At 44.9% G+C, this 19,470-nt stretch overlaps 1 protein-coding gene and 1 long non-coding RNA gene across 2 annotated transcripts; one reads left to right on the forward strand and one right to left on the reverse strand.

The window, feature by feature from the left end:
* The first annotated feature begins 1,008 nt into the window (after window positions 1–1,008).
* On the forward strand, window positions 1,009–18,908 carry LOC118455623 (uncharacterized). Its single transcript, XM_087845535.1, has 4 exons — window positions 1,009–1,282; window positions 2,280–2,355; window positions 2,465–3,061; window positions 18,867–18,908. Exons 2-4 carry the CDS (start codon window positions 2,338–2,340, stop codon window positions 18,906–18,908), a joined length of 657 nt encoding a protein of 218 aa, XP_087701661.1. The 5' UTR covers window positions 1,009–1,282; window positions 2,280–2,337.
* LOC118455624 (uncharacterized) lies at window positions 14,873–18,562 on the reverse strand. The gene is made up of 2 exons (XR_015719676.1): window positions 18,169–18,562; window positions 14,873–15,230 (listed from the first exon to the last, which is right to left on the reverse strand). It is a non-coding gene; the product is annotated as an uncharacterized LOC118455624 (long non-coding RNA).
* Window positions 18,909–19,470: the final 562 nt, after the last annotated feature.

Below are 19,470 nucleotides of genomic sequence, written 5' to 3' on the forward strand. Positions count from 1 at the left end.
TTAGAGGATTTTTAAGTTTAAGACATTTTATTATTCATTATTGCTGATATACTAAAGCTAAAAGTGTTTATATTTCTGTTCATGTTAAACCAGCTGCACGACTAACCGCTTGCTCTTTGCAATAATAAAGGAAATTGCTTGCTGTCACATTATCTGACAGTAACAGGAAACCGCCGCCCAAGAATAAGAAGCGACCGTTTGAGAACATAATTTTCCGAGAAGTCACAACACCTGCTTGACTAGATAAACATGTTACTTCCTGTTATCTATATGCTTCATGCTATGTATAAATAAAGGCCGAGAACTGCTGCAGGGTGTGAGTCTCCGTTGAGCTCTCACCCGTGCACGTCAAACTGCTAAAGTGTCTGAGTGTTATTTCTTCACATCTGACTGCAGAATAAGACGAATAAACTCTTAACAAGATTTGATGGTTTTGTTACAGACTTTTCAGAAAAGTGTTTTGTTTTTCTTTCACAAATGTGGGATTAAATTGTGTTAAAACGTACAAAACAGTGATGTCATGTTTTGAGATGAGGACCCAGGCACACAGAGACTTGATGAATTTAGGAATTTTATGATTTAATAAAGAAATTTGCAGACTTGCACAGAGATGGTAAAATTATGATGACTCATAACAGAGAAGAAGACAACAGACGACGAGGACAGGGAGGAACAGGGGTTTAAATGCACCAAGGAGACAGTTATAGAGAACTCGGGACAACTGGAGACATTTAAGGATGCAGGGACTGACAGAGACAGGGAAGCACCCCCAAAGCTCTAATCCTAGGATCGCCCCTGGTTATAACCTTCATTTTATGGACGCACAGTGTGAGCACTCAGGTCGCATCAGAGCATCGGGCCGTATAGTGTGAGACCCTGCATCGTGACTTACGAACTTCTAACCCCTGCGAGTCAATCGTGCAGTTTGAGCAGGAGCTGAATCGCACGACTGAAAAAAATCGATGAGCAGGAAAAAGAGGGCGGAGCAAAGTGTGTGTGTGTGTGCGCGCGCAGGAGAGGAGTCGAGCAGAGAGAGCTGCTTTTTCATGAAACGGGAGTAAAGTAGTGAAGTTAGAGGAGAGAAACAAACTAAAGTATCGATCATATACCACTACCAACGTCCTGATCGATATCTGCATCGATCTGCCCACCCTTGTCTCCTGGATCGTAGCTGAGATCAGCGTGAACCACGTGGGTCTCTGCTCCCTGATCTGTTTCCTGTGTTTGGAAAGAGTTCCGGCTTCATCACGGAGTTTCTCTCGGTTTGTGGGCTCATCTAAAGGTAAGCACCGAGCTAACTTTACTGTGAGTTCAGTTCATGTTGAGTTTAGCTCCTGAATGAGGTCTTCTGCTGCTCTCCTCGGTGTCTGTTCACAGTTTATTGTGAACACGCCGAGAGAAGAGTGAGAGAGAACCAGCAACCTTCCGATTACAAGACGAACTGCCAACTCTTGAGCCACGATCGCCCCGATGTTACCAACAGATGTTAACAAAAGCTAATGAAACAGAGATGAAAGTTCATATTTGAAAGCGCTGAGAATTACAATAAATTGTGGTGGTTAATGTGCAGCTCTTGGTGATTTGGGGGAAGAATGATGTTTTTAATCATGTTGGGTATTGAATGGTGGTGTCACGGTTGTGGCAGCAATCGCGTGGTGTTGTGGAAAGGACCCTAAATGCTGGCATATATTATATGGCTCTGACCTTTTAACTACATTTCCAGTCACTCCATTTATGACGTGACCTTTTAACAGACCAACATGTTAGAAGCATAAGTGAGCAGTCCTGCTAATCTTATAACAAGAGGAACATGTGGATTCTTACGCGCAACAAAAAATTACAGCGAAGAGTCTGCTCCCTGCATGCTGTTCTGTTCTGTAGTGTTTTCTATCCATTTTGTTTAATAAAATTTATGAGGTTCAAATGAAGCACCAAACTGCAGTTACTCATTTGGTGGAGGCTTCAGTAAGGGGAAGTTAAGAAACAGGAAGTATAGAGCTGCTGCGCCATATTAATAAAACACAGGAAACTAGATGGATAAAGCGTGTGTTAGTGTGACAGGCCTCCGTTTCCGGAAATGTAAAATTAATATCTTTATTTTTTTTTAGCTTGACCACTCTGAGTCCAGTCTTTCTCTGTCGCCAAAAGAATTCAAAAGAACGGAATTTAATAAGGCTGACACACTGACTGAAGACATTTAGTTTGAGTGGATTTGAGCTTTCCATCACAGCTTCTTTTGGTCAAGGATGAAATACATATAAATATATTTTTTGTTCCAGCTGATCATCAGGAGGAGACGAGCCATTTAGACTCAGCTCAGCCACTACAGAGGAAACAATGACTTCAACTCAAAAGGTGAGCAAAAATATCACCGTTATTGAACCTGTGTGCACGTTATGGAGTTTCAGTTTGTTCCACGACTGCATTTCACTCACTGCCTCTGTTTGTATCTCTGTCACTGCAGGACCAACATGGAGCGAGACGTCAGCGCTCTCAGGAGGCCAATAAACCTCAAAGAAGAAAAAGAGAGAGAAAATACAGCTGCGAGGAGTGTGGGAAGGTTTTTACCAAGACTGAACACCTGAAAACACACCAACTCATCCACAGTGGAGTTAAACCGTACAGCTGTGACTTGTGTGAAAAATCTTTCACCCAACTTGGACACTTAAAAACACACCAACTCATCCACAGTGGAGTTAAAGCATACAGCTGTGATCAGTGTGGTAAATCTTTTGCTCTCAGTTGCACCTTAAAACGTCATCAAGTTACCCACTCTGGAATTAAAGCGTATAGCTGTGAGATTTGTGGAGAAACTTTCAGTCGGCTAGGGAGCCGAAATATTCACCAACGGATTCACACTGGACATGAGGTTTGCTGCTGTGTTCAGTGTGGAAAACTGTTTACAACAGATGCACAGTTACAACGCCACATGTTTACCCACAATGACGAGAGATTTTATAAATGTGACCTGTGTGATAAGACTTTTAAAGCCCCACGTCACCTGGAAAAACACCAAGAGATCCACACCAGAAAGAAACTCTACAAGTGCAGTTACTGTGAGGTATGTATTTATATTTCCATCTTCTTATTTAAGACTGACTATTTGAAACAACTCTGTTAATTAAATTGTGTTAGCATCTTAATAATTCCACTGGATGCAAAGGCATCTACTGGATGTCCGTAAAGAACATAATAAGTCATCTTACTAAAAATGATTACTGTTACTTGATATCCATGTTTGAGGTACAGTTACATTTTTTTGAAGCATTGTGTCAAGAGATTTATTCTAAAGACACTTCTTCAGCTAAGGATCTAAAGGTAGAAACACACAGACGCTGCAGCTTTTACTTGCAAGGGCGATCACAGAACGCTCACACCAGAGTGGGGGCCCTGTGATGTGCGCTCTGTTCCTGCACCTGCCTTTATTTATATACAAAAGTAATACAACAGTGAATACGTCTATTCATTAACAGAGGAATGTTAGTATGTAGGGAGTGAAGATAAGAGTGGTTCAGGTGTGTGTATGTGTGTGTGTGATTCTGAAGGACGTGGCCCCTCTTCTTGAAGATAAAAGTATCCAGCTCTCCTCTTCCTGGCAGGAGTGAGATAATAACAGCTTGGTCAGCTATTATCTCTGTGAGAAAGAATTTATAAAGCCTTGTCTTGATTCCAACAACAGTCTAAGTCATAAAAAGGTCATCATGCAGTATTCTATAATATGCAAACTTATATCACTAAACGATTATACTGACTACTAAGTACAATTTTATATTGACATTTTAATAGTCTGTTAGTTTTATTTACATGTCCTCAAAGTATCAATCAATCAATCTTTATTTATAAAGCACTTTTCATACAGAAATGTAGCACAAAGTGCTTTACATGGTTAAAAGTAGCCCACCCCACCCGCCCTCCAACTCACTCCCCACACTGTCTTTTTTTTGCCTGTCCCGTTTGGCTCTTTTGCCATCAGAATTATTGTCTAAAAGTGAAGAAAGATGCCCAATGGATTTACTTTACCAAATGGACCATCCCAGCCTTGCCGTAATGGTCTATTTGATTTTTATTGTTTATTTTATTTTTTATTTTCACTTGCTAAATACAGGACAGACTTGACTGAGGAAGAGAAAGGGGAGAAAGAAAGAGGGAAAGAAAAACAGCGGGGAAGAGGGACGGGGATAAAGGGCAAAAAACCAAAAACCAACAAAATAAGCAGACAAAAAATACATATATCAATCACCTGGATCACCTGTTGAGAAAGAAAAAAAGAAAACAAGCATAAGAAAAAGAGAGCAATACAATAAACAACATGACGATGATCTATGGGAATATAACAGTAAAAACTAAATATTAAACATTATTGTGCAGCACGTAAGATCGACAGCGCACAGTGTGCTTTGAGGTAGGAGCCAAAAAGGGTGTAGTTTGTGTGTGTGAGTCCCCGTGTGTACACCTGTGAGCATGAGCGCGCTTGTATCTAAAAGGTTCCTTCATGTAATGATCTGCTAGAGGGTGTGGGGGGGCCACAACCCCGTCCACCAGGGCATGAAGCAGGTATGGAGGAGATCAAGACTCCAGACATCCAGAGGCCCCCAGAACACAAGAGACCAAGGAAGACCAACAGAGGGGCAGCTGAGCCACTGTCCCAGAAAGAGCTGAGGAGAGTCCCAGATGAGGGGTCACTCAGCAGCCGCGGAGCAGAAGCCAGGGGGGGGTTGCAGTGACGTGTCCGTGAGCTCGGCCAGCAGCCAGCTGTGCCAGAGTGACCGAGCCCCAGGCCGAGAGGCCGGGGGCACCCCACCCCCGAAGTGGCCCGAGCGAGCCCCAGGCTCCAGGCCACGATAAGCAGCAACCAAGGAGTGAGCCGGTGTGTACCTGGACGCCCATCCCTGGACACAAAGAACCACCAGCGCACCGATGTTTGAGGGAGTCCGCCCCCGGCAGGGGAAGTGGTGGGGGGGAGATAGGCCTCCATACCTTGGAGGGCCTGAGATGTCCCCAGAGAGGTTGCGTCTGATACCCAACCTGACATATAGACACAGACATACAGGCACACACAGATACAAACATCCATTCCCACCCTCATGCTCTCATATGCACTTACTCAACACTCACCCAACGTGGAGACAGACATAAAGAGACACTGTACACACAATCACACTCCCCAAGCGTACTCTAAGCCCCGGGTCTAGGTACCCTTGCCCCTGGAAGGGGAAACTGCACTCAGACCCAGGTGGTGTTACCCTTTTCCCTGGGGTGGAGAGAAGCAGACCGCCCCAACTCTGCAACAGCAGGGAGGCCCCACATTCCAGACCCCAATTGGACGGCCAACTCCTCCTCCTCCCAGCCCCCCTGCTCCAGCAGGCCGCAGAGAACAGGGGCGTGTGAAGACTCCAAACCTCCCTCCACCTGCTCATATGTAGTGTTGATGCATGTGTGTTCTAAGGTGCGTTTAAATCCCAGGAGGGCATGGAGCTTCCTGCCAGAGAGCAGCAGGTAAGCACATAGCCCCTCCTGATAGCCCTAAATGTCTATATGTATTTAAAATTGAGAGGTGGGCAATGACGCCAGGGGTGAGGTTGTACACCCTGATGGTAATTTGGAAACCGTGTAGCATGCCCACCCCCAAGATCCTATATGTATGTGTTATGAGAGTGTGAGTAATGTGAATGTCTATGTTGTGGGATAAAATTGAGGCACAGGCACCCAGAAGGGGACGGGGGGATGCCTCCCCTGCACCCTGGTGACACACCTTTACCCCAAGGTCGGGGTAAAGGTGTGGGTGATTGTGGTGAAGCGGGAAGAGGGAGGCAGCTGGAGATGGGGAGGGAACAAAGGGAGGGGCAAGTGACCCCTCCCTGGGGCCAGCTCCCTGCTGACCCCAGTAGGCACCCCAATACTCTGCAACCCGCTAGGGAAAGGGAGCCCAGGCCCATCCGGACCGGGGCCCAGCAGCGCCGCCTGGCCCCACAGAGCCCAGGACAGCCCACCCGACCCCACCACAGAGAAAACTGCACCCACCCCTTCATCCACTCATCTTCCATACTACACAAGACAATAGAAGCCCAGGCTGAGATCTTCCTCCATCTCTCCTATATCTCCCCCTCCTGCAGAGTGAGTTCCTGAAGAGAGGAGCCCTCCTGCAAGATGTAACAATCTCCCCCACCAGTTGAAGAGCCCCCGAGGTGGGTCGATGCACTGGGGCACCCAGCGCCAGTGCATCATACACCCACCCGCCCACAACCCCGGCAACACACCAATCAGGACCCAAGCCCCCGAGGCCCAGCCGGGGCCCCAGCACAGAGACGAAGCACCCCCCAGAACCCCACGCCCGTCCCGGACCCACCCAGGGGCAGCCAGGCTACCAGGTCAGTAACCCACGTCCGTCAGCACAGACCCTCCCCTAGCCCTGCTGCACGCAGCCATGAGGAAACCGTCACCTAAGAGCCAAAAGAGCCCTTAATAGGCCATGACCGCTACCCCAGGTTGAGCCTTCCAAGGAAGATGCTCCTGGGGAACCCTCCGATGCCCTAAGCCTGTCCCTACCCCCACACCAATCACAACAGTGAAGGCGAGACCAAACTATGACCCCCCACCCCCACTAGGTGATCAAAGGAGCCCAGAGCGATTGATCTGATGTGGTGGAAGAGGCTGTATCAAGACTAATGTAATCTAATAGATAATTTCTATATTGGTTAGAATTAAGATTATTTTTATTTTTCCAGTTCATGAGGACTGTTTTCTTGGTTATGCATAGGGCAGTGAAAACCATATGGGCTATATTCTTTTCTTTAGTGACATTATCTAAGCTGCCCAACAAACACACTAAAGGAGAAGTTGGAATGTTACATTTCAGACACTTCGATAAGTCTTCACATATCTCGCGCCAAAACTTCTGAACTGGTGGACAGAATCAAAGAGCGTGGATATAATTGTCCGGTGTATTGGTTTGACAGTGTGAGCAGTTGTTGGTAGACGTAAAGCCCATCTTGAACATCCGATGGCCTGTATAGTGCACTCTATGTAGTATTTTGTATTAAATTAATTGAAGACTGGGATTTCTAATTAAATGAAAGGTTTTTAAGCATATCTGAGACCAGAAGTTTCTAAGTTAACTGATAAATCCGCTTCCCATTTTGCAATAGGAAGTGATATTGATTCATCTGTTTTAGAAAGCATTCTGTATATTTTGGAAAGTAATTTTGGGGTTTTTAGAGTAAGAAATTGAACCACACTTGGTGGTGTTTGTAGTTCAACATGACCTGGTTTAAATTTCTTTTTTACTATGGATTTAATTTGTTGATATTCTAAAAATCTTTTCTTGTTGATCCCATATTGTGTAACTAGTCTGTCAAATGGAATACATTCTGTTCCTTCTAATATATGTTCTAAATATTTGATTTACCACTTTACCACTCCAATCTGAAAAGTTTATCATATTATTGTTTTGTAATATGTCAGGGTTGTTCCAGATAGTTGTTTTTTCTTTATTTTTAGCTGGTTTGCTAGAAATTGACCGGATTTATTACCATGTTCATAATTTTGTAAGCGTAGTGTTTGTACTAAGAATTCTGTTTTTTTTGGGTTTTTTTCCATTTTTTTATCAACTATCTCATTTAATTCTAGTTTTGTAGGGGCGACCGTGGCTCAGGGGGTTGGGAAGCGTATGTGTAACCGCTGGTTACAATCGCTGGTTCGATCCCCGGGCTCTCTGTCCTGGTCATTGTGTCCTCTAGTCAACACCCTACTGGTGTTGGCGCAGATGGCGCGATATGGCAGCCTCGCTTCTGTCAGTCTGCCCCAGGGCAGCTGTGGCTACGACTGTAGCTTGCCTCCACCAGTGTATGAATGTGAGAGTGAATGAATAGTGGCATTGTAAAGCGCTTTGGGTGCCTTGAAAAGAGCTATATAAATCCAATCCATTATTATTATTATTATAGTTTTGTTTTGCGTATTTTGTTCAATGTTTCCTGATCTTGGTGGGACGCATAGGCTTCTTCTAGGGATTTGATGTTTTTTTTTCTAATTCCTGAATATATTTGTTTTCTTCTTTCTTTTTATGTGATGAGAAAGAAATTATTTTACCTCTCATCACAGCTTTCCCTGCTTCCCTTAGAACAGATGCTGATGTTCCAGGAGTGTCATTGAAGTCTAAATATGAAGTCCACTCTTTTTTAAAATATTTAATAAAATCGTCATCTTTAAGCAGTGATGTATTAAATCCCCAGTTTTTACTTGGCGTAGTCCTATTCTTGTGCATTAGTGTTAAAGATACAGGAGCTTGATCACTGACAGGGTGAATGTCAGTGTCTGAAATGTCACTCAGTAGTGAGCTGCTGACCAAAAAATAATCCAGACGAGAGTAGGAGTGATGAACATGTGAGAAAAAGTATATTCCTTACTGTTGGGGTGAAGGGAGCGCCATGCATCGCAAAGACCAAAGTCGCTCATATACTGTTTGATCATATTTGTGGACTGCCATTAGTTCCTGCTGTATTGAGCCTATCCGTTTCTTCATTTAGTCCAAGGTTGAGGTCGCCTCCAATAACAAGTGTGCCATCTAAGTGTTCAGAGAGTGCACTGAAAAAACTGAAAGAATGAGGGATCATCAACATTTGGACCATATACACTTACAATACATAGCGTTTTATCAACTATAGATAGTTTTATGATTAAGAATCTGCCCTCTGGATCTATAACTGTATCGAGTGCAGTGGAATTAATATTTTTATTTATTAAAATTGCTACTCCCCGTGTTCTAGAATTATAACAAGCTGAGAACACATTAGGAAACTCAGGTGTTGTAAGTTCATTCGAACCTCTAAGAGGTCTGTGGGTCCCTTGTAAAAGGACAACATCTGCCTGTAGTTTTTTGAGTTGGTTAAATATTTTTAACCTCTTTTCTCTGGAGCCAGCTCCATTTACATTCCATGTAACAAACCTTCGCGCGCCCAAAGATGTGTTTGTATAACTAGGGGCGTATGCTGTGTGTCGCTTAGACAGGTGGAGAGAATATATCACTTGTTTGTAAATAAAGAGAAGGAGAGAGAGAAAAAATGTGTGGCAAGATGCTCCCTGAGTCTGACTATGTGTGAGTGCATATTTACTAATATGACTGCGCTTGGCTTAAGTGTGTGTATCCTGTACGTCTGTGTGCGCTGTCTGACTGATGTAAATGTGCTGCCGTTGAGCGCATAATTGTGTATGAAAGAAATCAAGGACAAGGGTGAGCAGCATAAAAACAAGAGGGGAAAAAGAGGAAAAAAAAAACGAGAAGGAAAAAAACCCGGAAACATTCCAATTAAACCACTGACAGAGAGTGACGTTGTTCATTCTGATATTATATCACACTTAAGATGTGATTTGATACTGGTAAGTTAAACAGATGTTAATGCAAGTTAGTGTCAGTGTATAGGGAAAGGGTGTAGCGGATTCTTATCTAGTGTGAAGTTAATACAGCCATGGAGTGATGTCGGTGTTGCGGTAAAGCTGTCCGTCCACGTACAGCTGGTCCACAGCGATGACAGCGCGGGAGCCCTTCTGGATGAAGCCGCGTCGGATTGGGAAGAGGACCCTGCGTCGTTCCAGGATCTCTTTGGGGAACTGGTCGTTCACACTGAAGTCCATTCCTTTTAATTCCCTGCCGCGGCTTTTCACCCGTTCCTTTTGTTTGAAGTGTTCGAATTTGGCCACAATAGGACGTGGTCTCCCGGTCGCAGCCCGCATGGGGCCGATGCGATGCACTCTATCAACTCCCCACACTGTCATTGACATAAACGATCACGGATACATACACACACATCCCCCCCCCCCCCCCCACCCCCCCCCCCCCCACACACACACACACACACACACACACACACACACACACACACACACACACACACACACACACACACTTAAGAAGTAAAATTGGGCTGGGCACACATGAGCCAGGTGAGGAAACACTATCACAGGGAGCCGTCTGCACCGGGAGCCGGTCACAGACCGCAGCCTCCAGGCTGGGCACAAAGCAGGAGGGAGGCAAAGAAGCCCCCCAGCCAGGCTGAGAAGACCCACAGAGCCCCAGCAGCCACGGTCGATCACAGCCCCGGTGCAGAGAGCCCCCTCCGAGGAAACACTGGACATATGACCCAATAAGAATATATACAGGATAAAAAGATAAAATAAATAAGAATGGGATACAGTATATATATATATATATATATATATATATATATATATATATATATATATATATATATATGAGTAAGAAGATAAAAAATGAATAAGAATAAAATCAATAAATATTAGGTAAAACCTAAATTAATAATATAAATAGAATAACAGGATAGAATAAATAAGCATAAAATAAATAAATGTTAGGTAAAAGCTAAATTAAAAAGGTGGGTCTTGAGCCTGTTCTTAAAAACATGTACGTTCTCTGCGGCCCTGAGCTCCTCCGGCAGGCTGTTCCACAGACGAGGACCATAGAATAGGGTGGACTCTGGCTATATTTTTTAGATTATAAAATCCAATTTTGGTTACATGTTTAATATGTGGGATAAAACTGAGCTCAGAGTCAAAAATAACACCCAGGTTTTTCACTTGTAGCGAAGGACATAGTGAAAATGTCTGTAATTTAGACAAGAGTTTCTCTCTCTGAGCCTCAGGACCGATGATTTAAACTTCAGTTTTGTCCTGGTTAAGCTGTAAAAAGTTTTCTGCCATCCAAGCTTTAATATCTAAAATACAGTTAAAAAGGGCATCCATTGGTCTGGTGTCATCAGGAGACACGGAGATGTACAGCGGAGTGTCATCAGCGTAACTGTGGAAGTTCACTCCATGCCTCCTGATGACACCGCCAAGAGGGAGCATATACAAATTAAAAAGTACAGGGCCTAAAACTGACCCTTGGGGTACACCACATGTCATTTTATGGATCTTAGAGGAGCATGTATCCATACTCACCATAAAAGTTCTGTCTGAGAGATAGGAAGTGAACCAGTTGTGTACAGCACCAGAGAGGCCCACCATGTGTTTCAGTCTGTTTAAAAGAATTGCGTGGTCTACTGTATCAAAGGCTGCGCTTAGATCCAGTAGCACCAGGACTGAGAGCTTTTGGGAGTCCCAGTTACATCTAAGATCATTTAAAACCTTTAGGAGAGCAGTCTCTGTGCTGTGGTTCACCTTAAATCCAGACTGGAATATCTCCAGGATCTGTCTATCATTCAAAAGTCATTAATCTGAGTAAAAACAAGTTTTTCTAAAATTTTACTTAAAAATGGTAAGTTGGATACAGGTCTGTAGTTATTAAAATCATTACAATCCAAATTGCTCTTCTTCAGAAGGGGCCTCACCACCGCCATTTAAAAGGCAGCAGGGAAGACGCCCAACTGAAGAGAGCAGTTCATCGTGTATAAAAGCTCAGCTTCAAAAAATCCATAAAGTGTTTTAAAAAGTGAAGAGGGGATTGGATCTAAAAGACATGTGGTGCGTCTCACTGTGGAGAAAACATACTTAAGGTTCACAGCATTAACCAGGACAAAGCTGTCCAGTGTCTCCTCAGGTACAATCGAGCCCTCAGATGTGTTTAAAATCATATCGCGAGAAGATAAAATATCAGATCTGATGGCGCTGATTTTTCCCCTGAAGTGGTCTGCAAACTGCTCACAGAGTGAGTCTGTGGGGGTTCTGTGGGAGCTGTTAAAATCAGGATTAAATAAATGATCTATGGTGGAAAAGAGGACCTTGGGATTATTTTTGTTATTACTGATTATTTCGGCAAAGTATGAATTTCTTGAATTCCTTAGTGTATTATTGTAAATTTTAAGTTGCTCGCAAAATATTTGATGGTTGATTGCATTTTTATTTTCCTTTCTGCTGCCCTGCAATTTCTTTTGAGTTTTTTGACTTCTTCCTTTCTCCAGGGTGATGCATGTTTTACGTTAATCTTTTGGTGGTGAGTGGAGCAACGGAGTCAATGCTTTTCTTCAGTTTGCTGTTAAAATGATTAAAAATAAAATCACAGGGTGCAGGTAAAATCACAGGGGGGCATTCGTCTAAAACCCTGGTAAAATTTGCAGCCACTTCAGAGGTTAGATAGCACCTCCTCACAGTTCGCACCGAGGTCTCCCGCTGAATAAAACCGGTGATGTTAAAAAAACACACAGTAGTGGTCAGAGACAGCCAAGTCAACAACAGAGGACACGCTGGTGGACAGCCCATGGGTGATGACCTGGTCCAGAGTATTATGACGGGTATTATGTTGACTGTGGGAGAGAGAGGTCCGAGTCCAGAGTTTTGTGTATTATTGTTAAAAGTGGAACAAATATAGGAGCTGGGACCAGGGGGTCATCAGTCAGTGGCAGACAGATCAGCAGGTAAGGTTGGTTTGGGGTAATGACAGGACCGTGTGCGGGAGTGCTGTACGCCAAATGCCAAATTGGCAGACAGCAGACGCCATCCCCAGGCGTTGAGGTGTAGCCCGTCTGCCCCAAAAAGATGCCTCCTCTCCCAGAAGGCATCAAAATTGTTAATAAAACCCACACCATGGGAGACACAGGCGGAGGAAAGCCAGGTGTTAAGGCTGAGCAGCCGGCTGAAACGGCCTATCCCTCTGCCGCAGGTGGGGGTGGACCCGGAGATAAAAGCACTTACCTGCAACTAACCAAGGAGGCTGAAGAGTTGGAGGAAGTCCAGCTTCAGCAGCTCGAATTGCTGTTTGGGGATGTCATTGGTGCCGATGTGGATGATGAGCCGGTTGGCCTGTGGGTGGGACGCCAGGATGTTAGGAATTCTGTCCACTATGTCGACAATGGTGGCTCCCGGGAACGACAGGGTGAGCACCCCCCTCATCTGCACGTTCCTGACGATGGAATCCCCGAGGACCAGCGTGGAGAGAGGAGGTGCCACCGGGGGCTGCTGGCCATCTGGGACGCACGCGCCACGGCACCGGGGGTGTTCAAATGGAGATGCACCAGCCGGACCGCGTGAGTGACTCCCAGGTAGCCGCGCGGCAGGTCTTCTTCTCCGAGGAGCCAGGGTAAAGCACAGCTCTCCGCGGTGAGTTTGCACCACAGCGTCGGGCTGCCCGCTGCGGCTCCGGTGGCGTAGTGGTGGAGATGCCGCAGACCTCAGCAATACAGCGGGATGGCGAGGGCTAGCGGCCAGAGGAGGAAAGTCCACATTATCCAGGAAAGTCCACATTATCCAACATTGAATTTATTCTCCAGTACTACCGCACCGGAGGGGTGAGGGTGCGAGAGACGGATCCTCCTGGCCCCTCTGCAGCCACCGCACGTCGCAACCACGGTCCATGTCGCTGGTTGGAGTGAAGTGGAGCTGACCAGAGCCTTGGGTCTGGCCCCTAGTTAAAACCAGCAGTTCTCGTCCGTGGCAGAAACACTAGCAACGCAAGTTGAGAGCCTGGGTTGACTGTTGGTGGGATCTTGGGACACAACAGCTGGGTGGTGCACTGTGTCGGCTAGCTCAGCACTAGTAGCGGTGGTTTGAGCTTTGCCAAGGAGGATCGTGTCAAGTTCGCGTTCCACCCCCTGGATTTGTTATAACGTGGATATCTTTTGTTCCAGCTCGATTACTTTTTGGCTCAGGTTGATGCAGCTTTCACAACTGGATGTTGAGGTAAGTGGTGCCATGACTCACGCAGTATTTGACAGAATTTGTTCGCTGCACCTCGTTCACGAAGGCGCTGAGCTGCTTCAGTGGCTTCTCTATCAATGCAACTAAGCTATGTGTATAGTTTCACTGTAACAGTAAAATGTAACTGGATGTTGGCAGAGATTCTCTTTATTTCAAGCTTCATTCAGGATTAAAATGTTGAAGGACTGACTTGCGCTGTCTTTGTGTCTTTGTTTAGAAGCAGAGCGACACAGATGGATCCAGTTCTCAACCCTGTCGTCACTGTGGTGGTGGGAAAGAGTTTTGCTGTGACCTTTGTGGAAAAACTTACAGTCATCCAAAGAGCCTGAAAATACATCAACGTAGACACACTGAAGACAAAATGAACTACTGCAAAGAATGTGGGAGCGGCTTCCCCACACTGAGTCATTTAAAAATACATGAACTCATTCACAGTAGGGTTAAAAAGCATGTCTGTGACCAGTGTGGGTCATCCTTCACCACTGCAGGTGAGCTTAAAAGACACAAACGAGTCCACACAGGAGAGAAACCATACAAGTGCAGACATTGTGACAAAAGTTTCTCAGGTCCAGCTAATCGGAAGGTTCATGAAGATACACATGTTGAAGGGAACTTCAGCTGTGACCAGTGTGACAAAAGGTTTGGTAATCTCCGTTCATATTCCAAACACAAACGATCCCACGCTGTAAATAAACTGTTTCACTGTTACCAATGTGCAAAAACATTCACTTCATTATCTGCTCTGTGCAAACATCAGCGTGATCATGAAATCATTCCCATCACTGGATCACAATGAATCTCAAGAGACAGAAAGATCCTCTTCTGGTTTCAGGGTCAGAGGTCAGGCTCCAAGTTTGAAACTGTTGTGGACGTGGGCTGTATTTCTGTGAAATACCAATTTGAACCACAAGGTGGAGCAGCAAGTCCATCTAAGCTTCATTTGATCAGGCAAAGAACATATTTATACTTACAGAGGTGGCCTGCAGAGGGCAAGGCATCTTTAGAAAATTGGGAACTGTTAGACGTTAAAGTTTGCAGATGACTGCTATTGTTCATCAGCTCCAGGACAGTGAGACGAGCGATGGCCAAGAACTCTGTTTTTTTTTTTCTGTTTTTTTTTTTAAATAGGTTGTTTAATCATTACTTCCTTGGTTTAGTGTGATGGCTATGATTGATGTCTGTCTGCAAAAAGGTTGCAAAACTGACTGTGATAAAGATGTTAATGAAAACCTTTAAAACAAAAACAATTTTATTCTAGTAGTCAGATGAATAAATTAAACAACAATAAAACTGTGTTCATCAAACCAGTGAATCTGATCGCTGCTATTGGTATCTGCATTTGGGTTGAGCTCTTGTGCCGGCCTGGAAAAATAACGTTGAAGTCAGACAATCATAAAAGAATAATAAGAAAGAAAACATTGAAGCAAATTTAGAAAGCACCAACACACCCTGCTGTAGGACACGATGGATGCAGAGAGAAGGGGAAAGTTACCCAGACCCATCCATCCCTCCTTCCCTCCCCCCTATCCCAGCTGTCTTAAGGGAAGATGCGGGGTACACCCTGGACCGGTCGCCAGTCTGTCACAAGGCTAATACATCACAGCAAAAGATGAAGGTGAAAATTAGGCCACATACAAAATGAAAACCAGATTCCATCCATCCATCCATCCATTCGCTTCCGCTTCTCAGGGTCGCGGGGGGCGCTGGAGCCTATCCCAGCTGTCATAGGGCGAGAGGCGGGGTACACCCTGGACAGGTCGCCAGTCTGTCGCAGGGCCAACACACAGAGACAGACAACCATTCGCGCTCACATTCACACCTAGTGGCAATTTGGATTATCCAATTAACCTATCCCCACAAATTGCATGTCTTTGGACGGTGGGAGGAAGCTGGAGTACCCGGAGGGAACCCACGCAAACACGGGGAAAACATGCAAACTCCACACAGAAAGACCCCGGCCTGGTGGTGGAATTGAACTCAGGACCTTCTTGCTGTGCGGCAACAGTGCTAACCACTGTGCCACCGTGCTGAAAACCAGATTATAAACATGTATATTTTATATGACTTTTAAAACAGAAAAAACAGATTTATTAACTATCTACAGCAGCAGTCCCCAGCCTTTTTTGCGCCACGGACTGGTTTAATGTCAGACAATATTTTCATGGACTGACTTTTAAGGCAGATAAATACAACAAAATAAAATGATACGACCAAGACAAACACTGTGGAATTTTGTTAATAAAATAATAACGTGATTTCACCGTGTAATTGTGTAACTTTATTAGCAGCGTCCTCCCGAAATGCGCCCACAAGATTGAGAGCAACATCCTCCTCTCTGCCCCTTAATGCTCTCCGGTCACTATGGTAACATGTAGATGTTTCTATCAAAATAAGACACGCAACTACAACATGGGAAAAAGACCCAGGGAAAGAGAGTTAATGAAAACCATAAATTTCACGCCCAAGCCTCAACTCTCGCGGCCCGGTACCAAACAACTCATGGACTGGTACCGGTCCATGGCCTGGGGGTTGGGGACCGCTGAAAATGTTTTAACATTCCACATTGTATACAAGACTTACAGGCAAATACAGAAACTAATTTCAGTGTGTTTTTCTTTTTAAGGTTAAAACATATCTTAAGTGGTAAGACAATGAATTTTACTTCTGACTGTCCATGTTATATAGCAGTATCCATTTTATCTTTTTTCTGCTGACTGTAAATGTTTTTCTTTTGTATTCATGAAATAAACTAGACTTTCACGGTTTACTGTTTCTGCTTTTGTTCACTCCAAGTTGGACAAAAACCCACAGACAGGCAGAGTAAACTAACAATGTGGAGCAATCACAGACTGTGTATTAAATGGAAAATGGCCCGTATTTGTATAGCGCTTTACTTAGTCCCCAAGGACCGCAAAGTGCTTTACACTACATACAGTCCACCCATTCACAAACACATTCACACACTGGTGATGGGAAACAACATTGTAGCCACAGCTGCCCTGGGGCGCACTGACACTGATTAGTACCTTGTTTTTCATAAACACAAACAGGTGACTGAGAGAAATGTCTTTGTTATCCACTTTGATCATTCTGGACATTGAAGGAGGTTTGTTCAAGAGTCACACTTTGTGTATTTTCTTAAGTTAGAACATAATAATGTTGGATATAACTATTTAAATTGATCTTCCCTTCGTGGTTTTGATGTGAAATGTTGTTAAACCATGTGTCAACTTGTGTTAGCATGACAGCAGATCATTCTGATGTACTTGTAAGAAGACTTAATGAAAAGGAAACTGACCCTGAACTAATTAAAAGCAGGTCACAGCTGAGTCAAAGGGTAAAAAAAATAAGGCCATGCTGTGTCCAGCGTGGCGACACGTGCAGAGAATGGCTACAATCACAGCATTGTAAGATGGTGAAAGATGTACCCTTAGGCCCCCTCTTTGATTCAGAGATGGTCTTTCCCTTTTCACGTAAATGGCCTCCTCGACTCTGCGCTCAAACCAGCGTTCCTCCCTGTCCAGGATGTGTACATCCTCATCATTGAAAGAGTGTCCACTGGCCTGTAGGTGTAGATAGACTGCAAAGTCCTGGCCTGAAGAGGTAGCTCTTCTGTGTTATGCCATCTGCTTCTCCAGAGATTGTTTGGTTTACCCGATGTATAAATCCTGGAAATCCTCCTGGTAGTTAACAGCGTACACTATGTTACTGTTTGTGTCAGAGGACCTGACCCTTGGGCTAGACCAAGGGGTGTTTTAGGGTTCAAAAGCCACAGAGACAAGTCACAGCCCTTAGTGGCCAGCGTCTTTCAGACATTACTCATGTCACAGAACCGATTTCCCTGACTCTTTCTGGTAATCACGTTGAAACCATACAGTTGTACATCTTTAAAGCCCCACTCACACCACTAGTCTTAGGCTATCCCTGGCTATGTCAACATAACCCTGTGATCGATTGGAGGAAAGAAAGTATTTTGGGGTGGGGGGAGGAGTGTCACATGTCCTGTTTAAAAGCCGCCACCCCTGCCATGAGCCTACCACCCAATAAAACTATTTCAGAACCGCCTGATCTGTCCTCCATACCATCTGTTTATCACGACCTGGCGCAAGTGTTTTGTAAAGATAAGGCACGCTCCCCCCCCTCACCGGCCGTACGATTGTGGGATTGACCTCCTCCCAGGCGCGCCACTCCCAACCCAGGTTGTACAGCCTGTCTCGACCGGAGTGGGAAAGCATGGAAAAATACATCAATGAGTCACTTGCCGCTGGTCTCATTCGCCCCTCGTCCTCACCTGTTGCCGCTGGTTTCTTTTTTGTCACCAAGAAAGATAAGAGTTTACGGCCCTGTATTGACTGTTGCGGCCTCAACGCCATCACAGTTAAAAACAAGTATCCCCTCCCTCTGCTGAGTTCCGCGTTCGAGCTTCTCCAGGGTGCCACCATTTTCACAAAGTTGGACCTGCGCAACGCCTACCATCTGGTGAGGATTAGGGAGGGAGACGAGTGGAAGACGGCTTTCAATACTCACCTGGGCCATTTCGAATATCTTGTAATGCCTTTCGGTTTCACCAATGCTCCAGCTGTGTTTCAGGCTCTCGTGAACGACGTGCTCCGAGATTTCATCGACCATTTCGTTTTCATCTACTTGGATGACATCCTCATCTTTTCCTGCTCCGTCGCCAACCACCAACACCATGTCAGGCAAGTCCTTCAGCGTCTCCTCGAAAATCGTCTCTTTGTTAAAGGGAAGAAGTGTGAGTTTCATGTCTCAACTGTTTCCTCCCTGGGCACGTCATCGATCAGGGTAACCTCAAAACTGATCCCGCAAAAGTTCAAGCCGTTGTTGACTGGCCGACCCCTTCCAACCGTAGACAGCTTTAAAGCTTTCTGGGGTTCGCAAACTTTTATCGTCGCTATGTCACGCCCAGGCGGATCAGCTGCACGCTTATCAGCACTCACTCTGTTTCTCTCTCTCTCTCTTCCTCTTTCTCTCCTCTTCTCTCTCGCCGGGGCGGAACTCACTGTGGGTTCACGCCCTCGGCCCACGCCCTTTGGGAGATGAGACACCTGGGTCTCATTATGGTGAGCAGCATTTAAGCCAGGAAGTGACTGCTGTTCATTGCTGGATCGTTGTCTACCACGCGTTAGTGAAGTCAAGCTACAGCAAGTTTAGTTAAGAGTGTTTTCCTTTGTGCGTCGTACTTAACCCTGTCTCCCTGTCTACAGAGCTTCCTGGATTTTCCCCCGTGTGGCAGTGTCGGAGTGTGAGCCTGTGATCGTGTGAGTGGATAATCTGAAGAACGCGTGCTTTCCCCTGGACTTCCCTGGAGACCCCTTCTCCCCCCACTCAGCTGTATATAGCACCCCCCGCACATTCTTGTATATGCACCTGGTGAATTGTAAATAAACCCTTCTTGTGAGCATCAGAACCGGAGTCCTGCGCTTGAGTCCTCCTCCAAACCGTAACACTAATAAACTTAATCCTGCACCATCCTCCCTATTCTGGTATTTTAAAGAGTAGTTAGCAAAAATATTAAGCAAACTAACAGGGCTGCCAACTCCAAGCAAAAAAAAAAATAGGGAACCACCCCCCACCCTCCGCCTTATGATGCTTAATCGACGTAATAAACTTTAATGTAATGCATGTGTAAAAAAAATGCACAGAAATCCATTATTTTTCCACATTAATTAAATTAAAATTTAACTAAATTAAATAGATTCAACATCTTTCTTCAACAGAATTGCAGAATGCACAGATGGTACCTTCCCAAAGGAAAAAGCACCATAGCTTACTAGGGTATATATTAGACTTAATAGTTACTATATGCAG

Source organism: Neolamprologus brichardi, chromosome 9 (genome assembly GCF_056152115.1).
Source record: "Neolamprologus brichardi isolate AB-2024 chromosome 9, ASM5615211v1, whole genome shotgun sequence".
NCBI lineage: Eukaryota > Metazoa > Chordata > Actinopteri > Cichliformes > Cichlidae > Neolamprologus > Neolamprologus brichardi.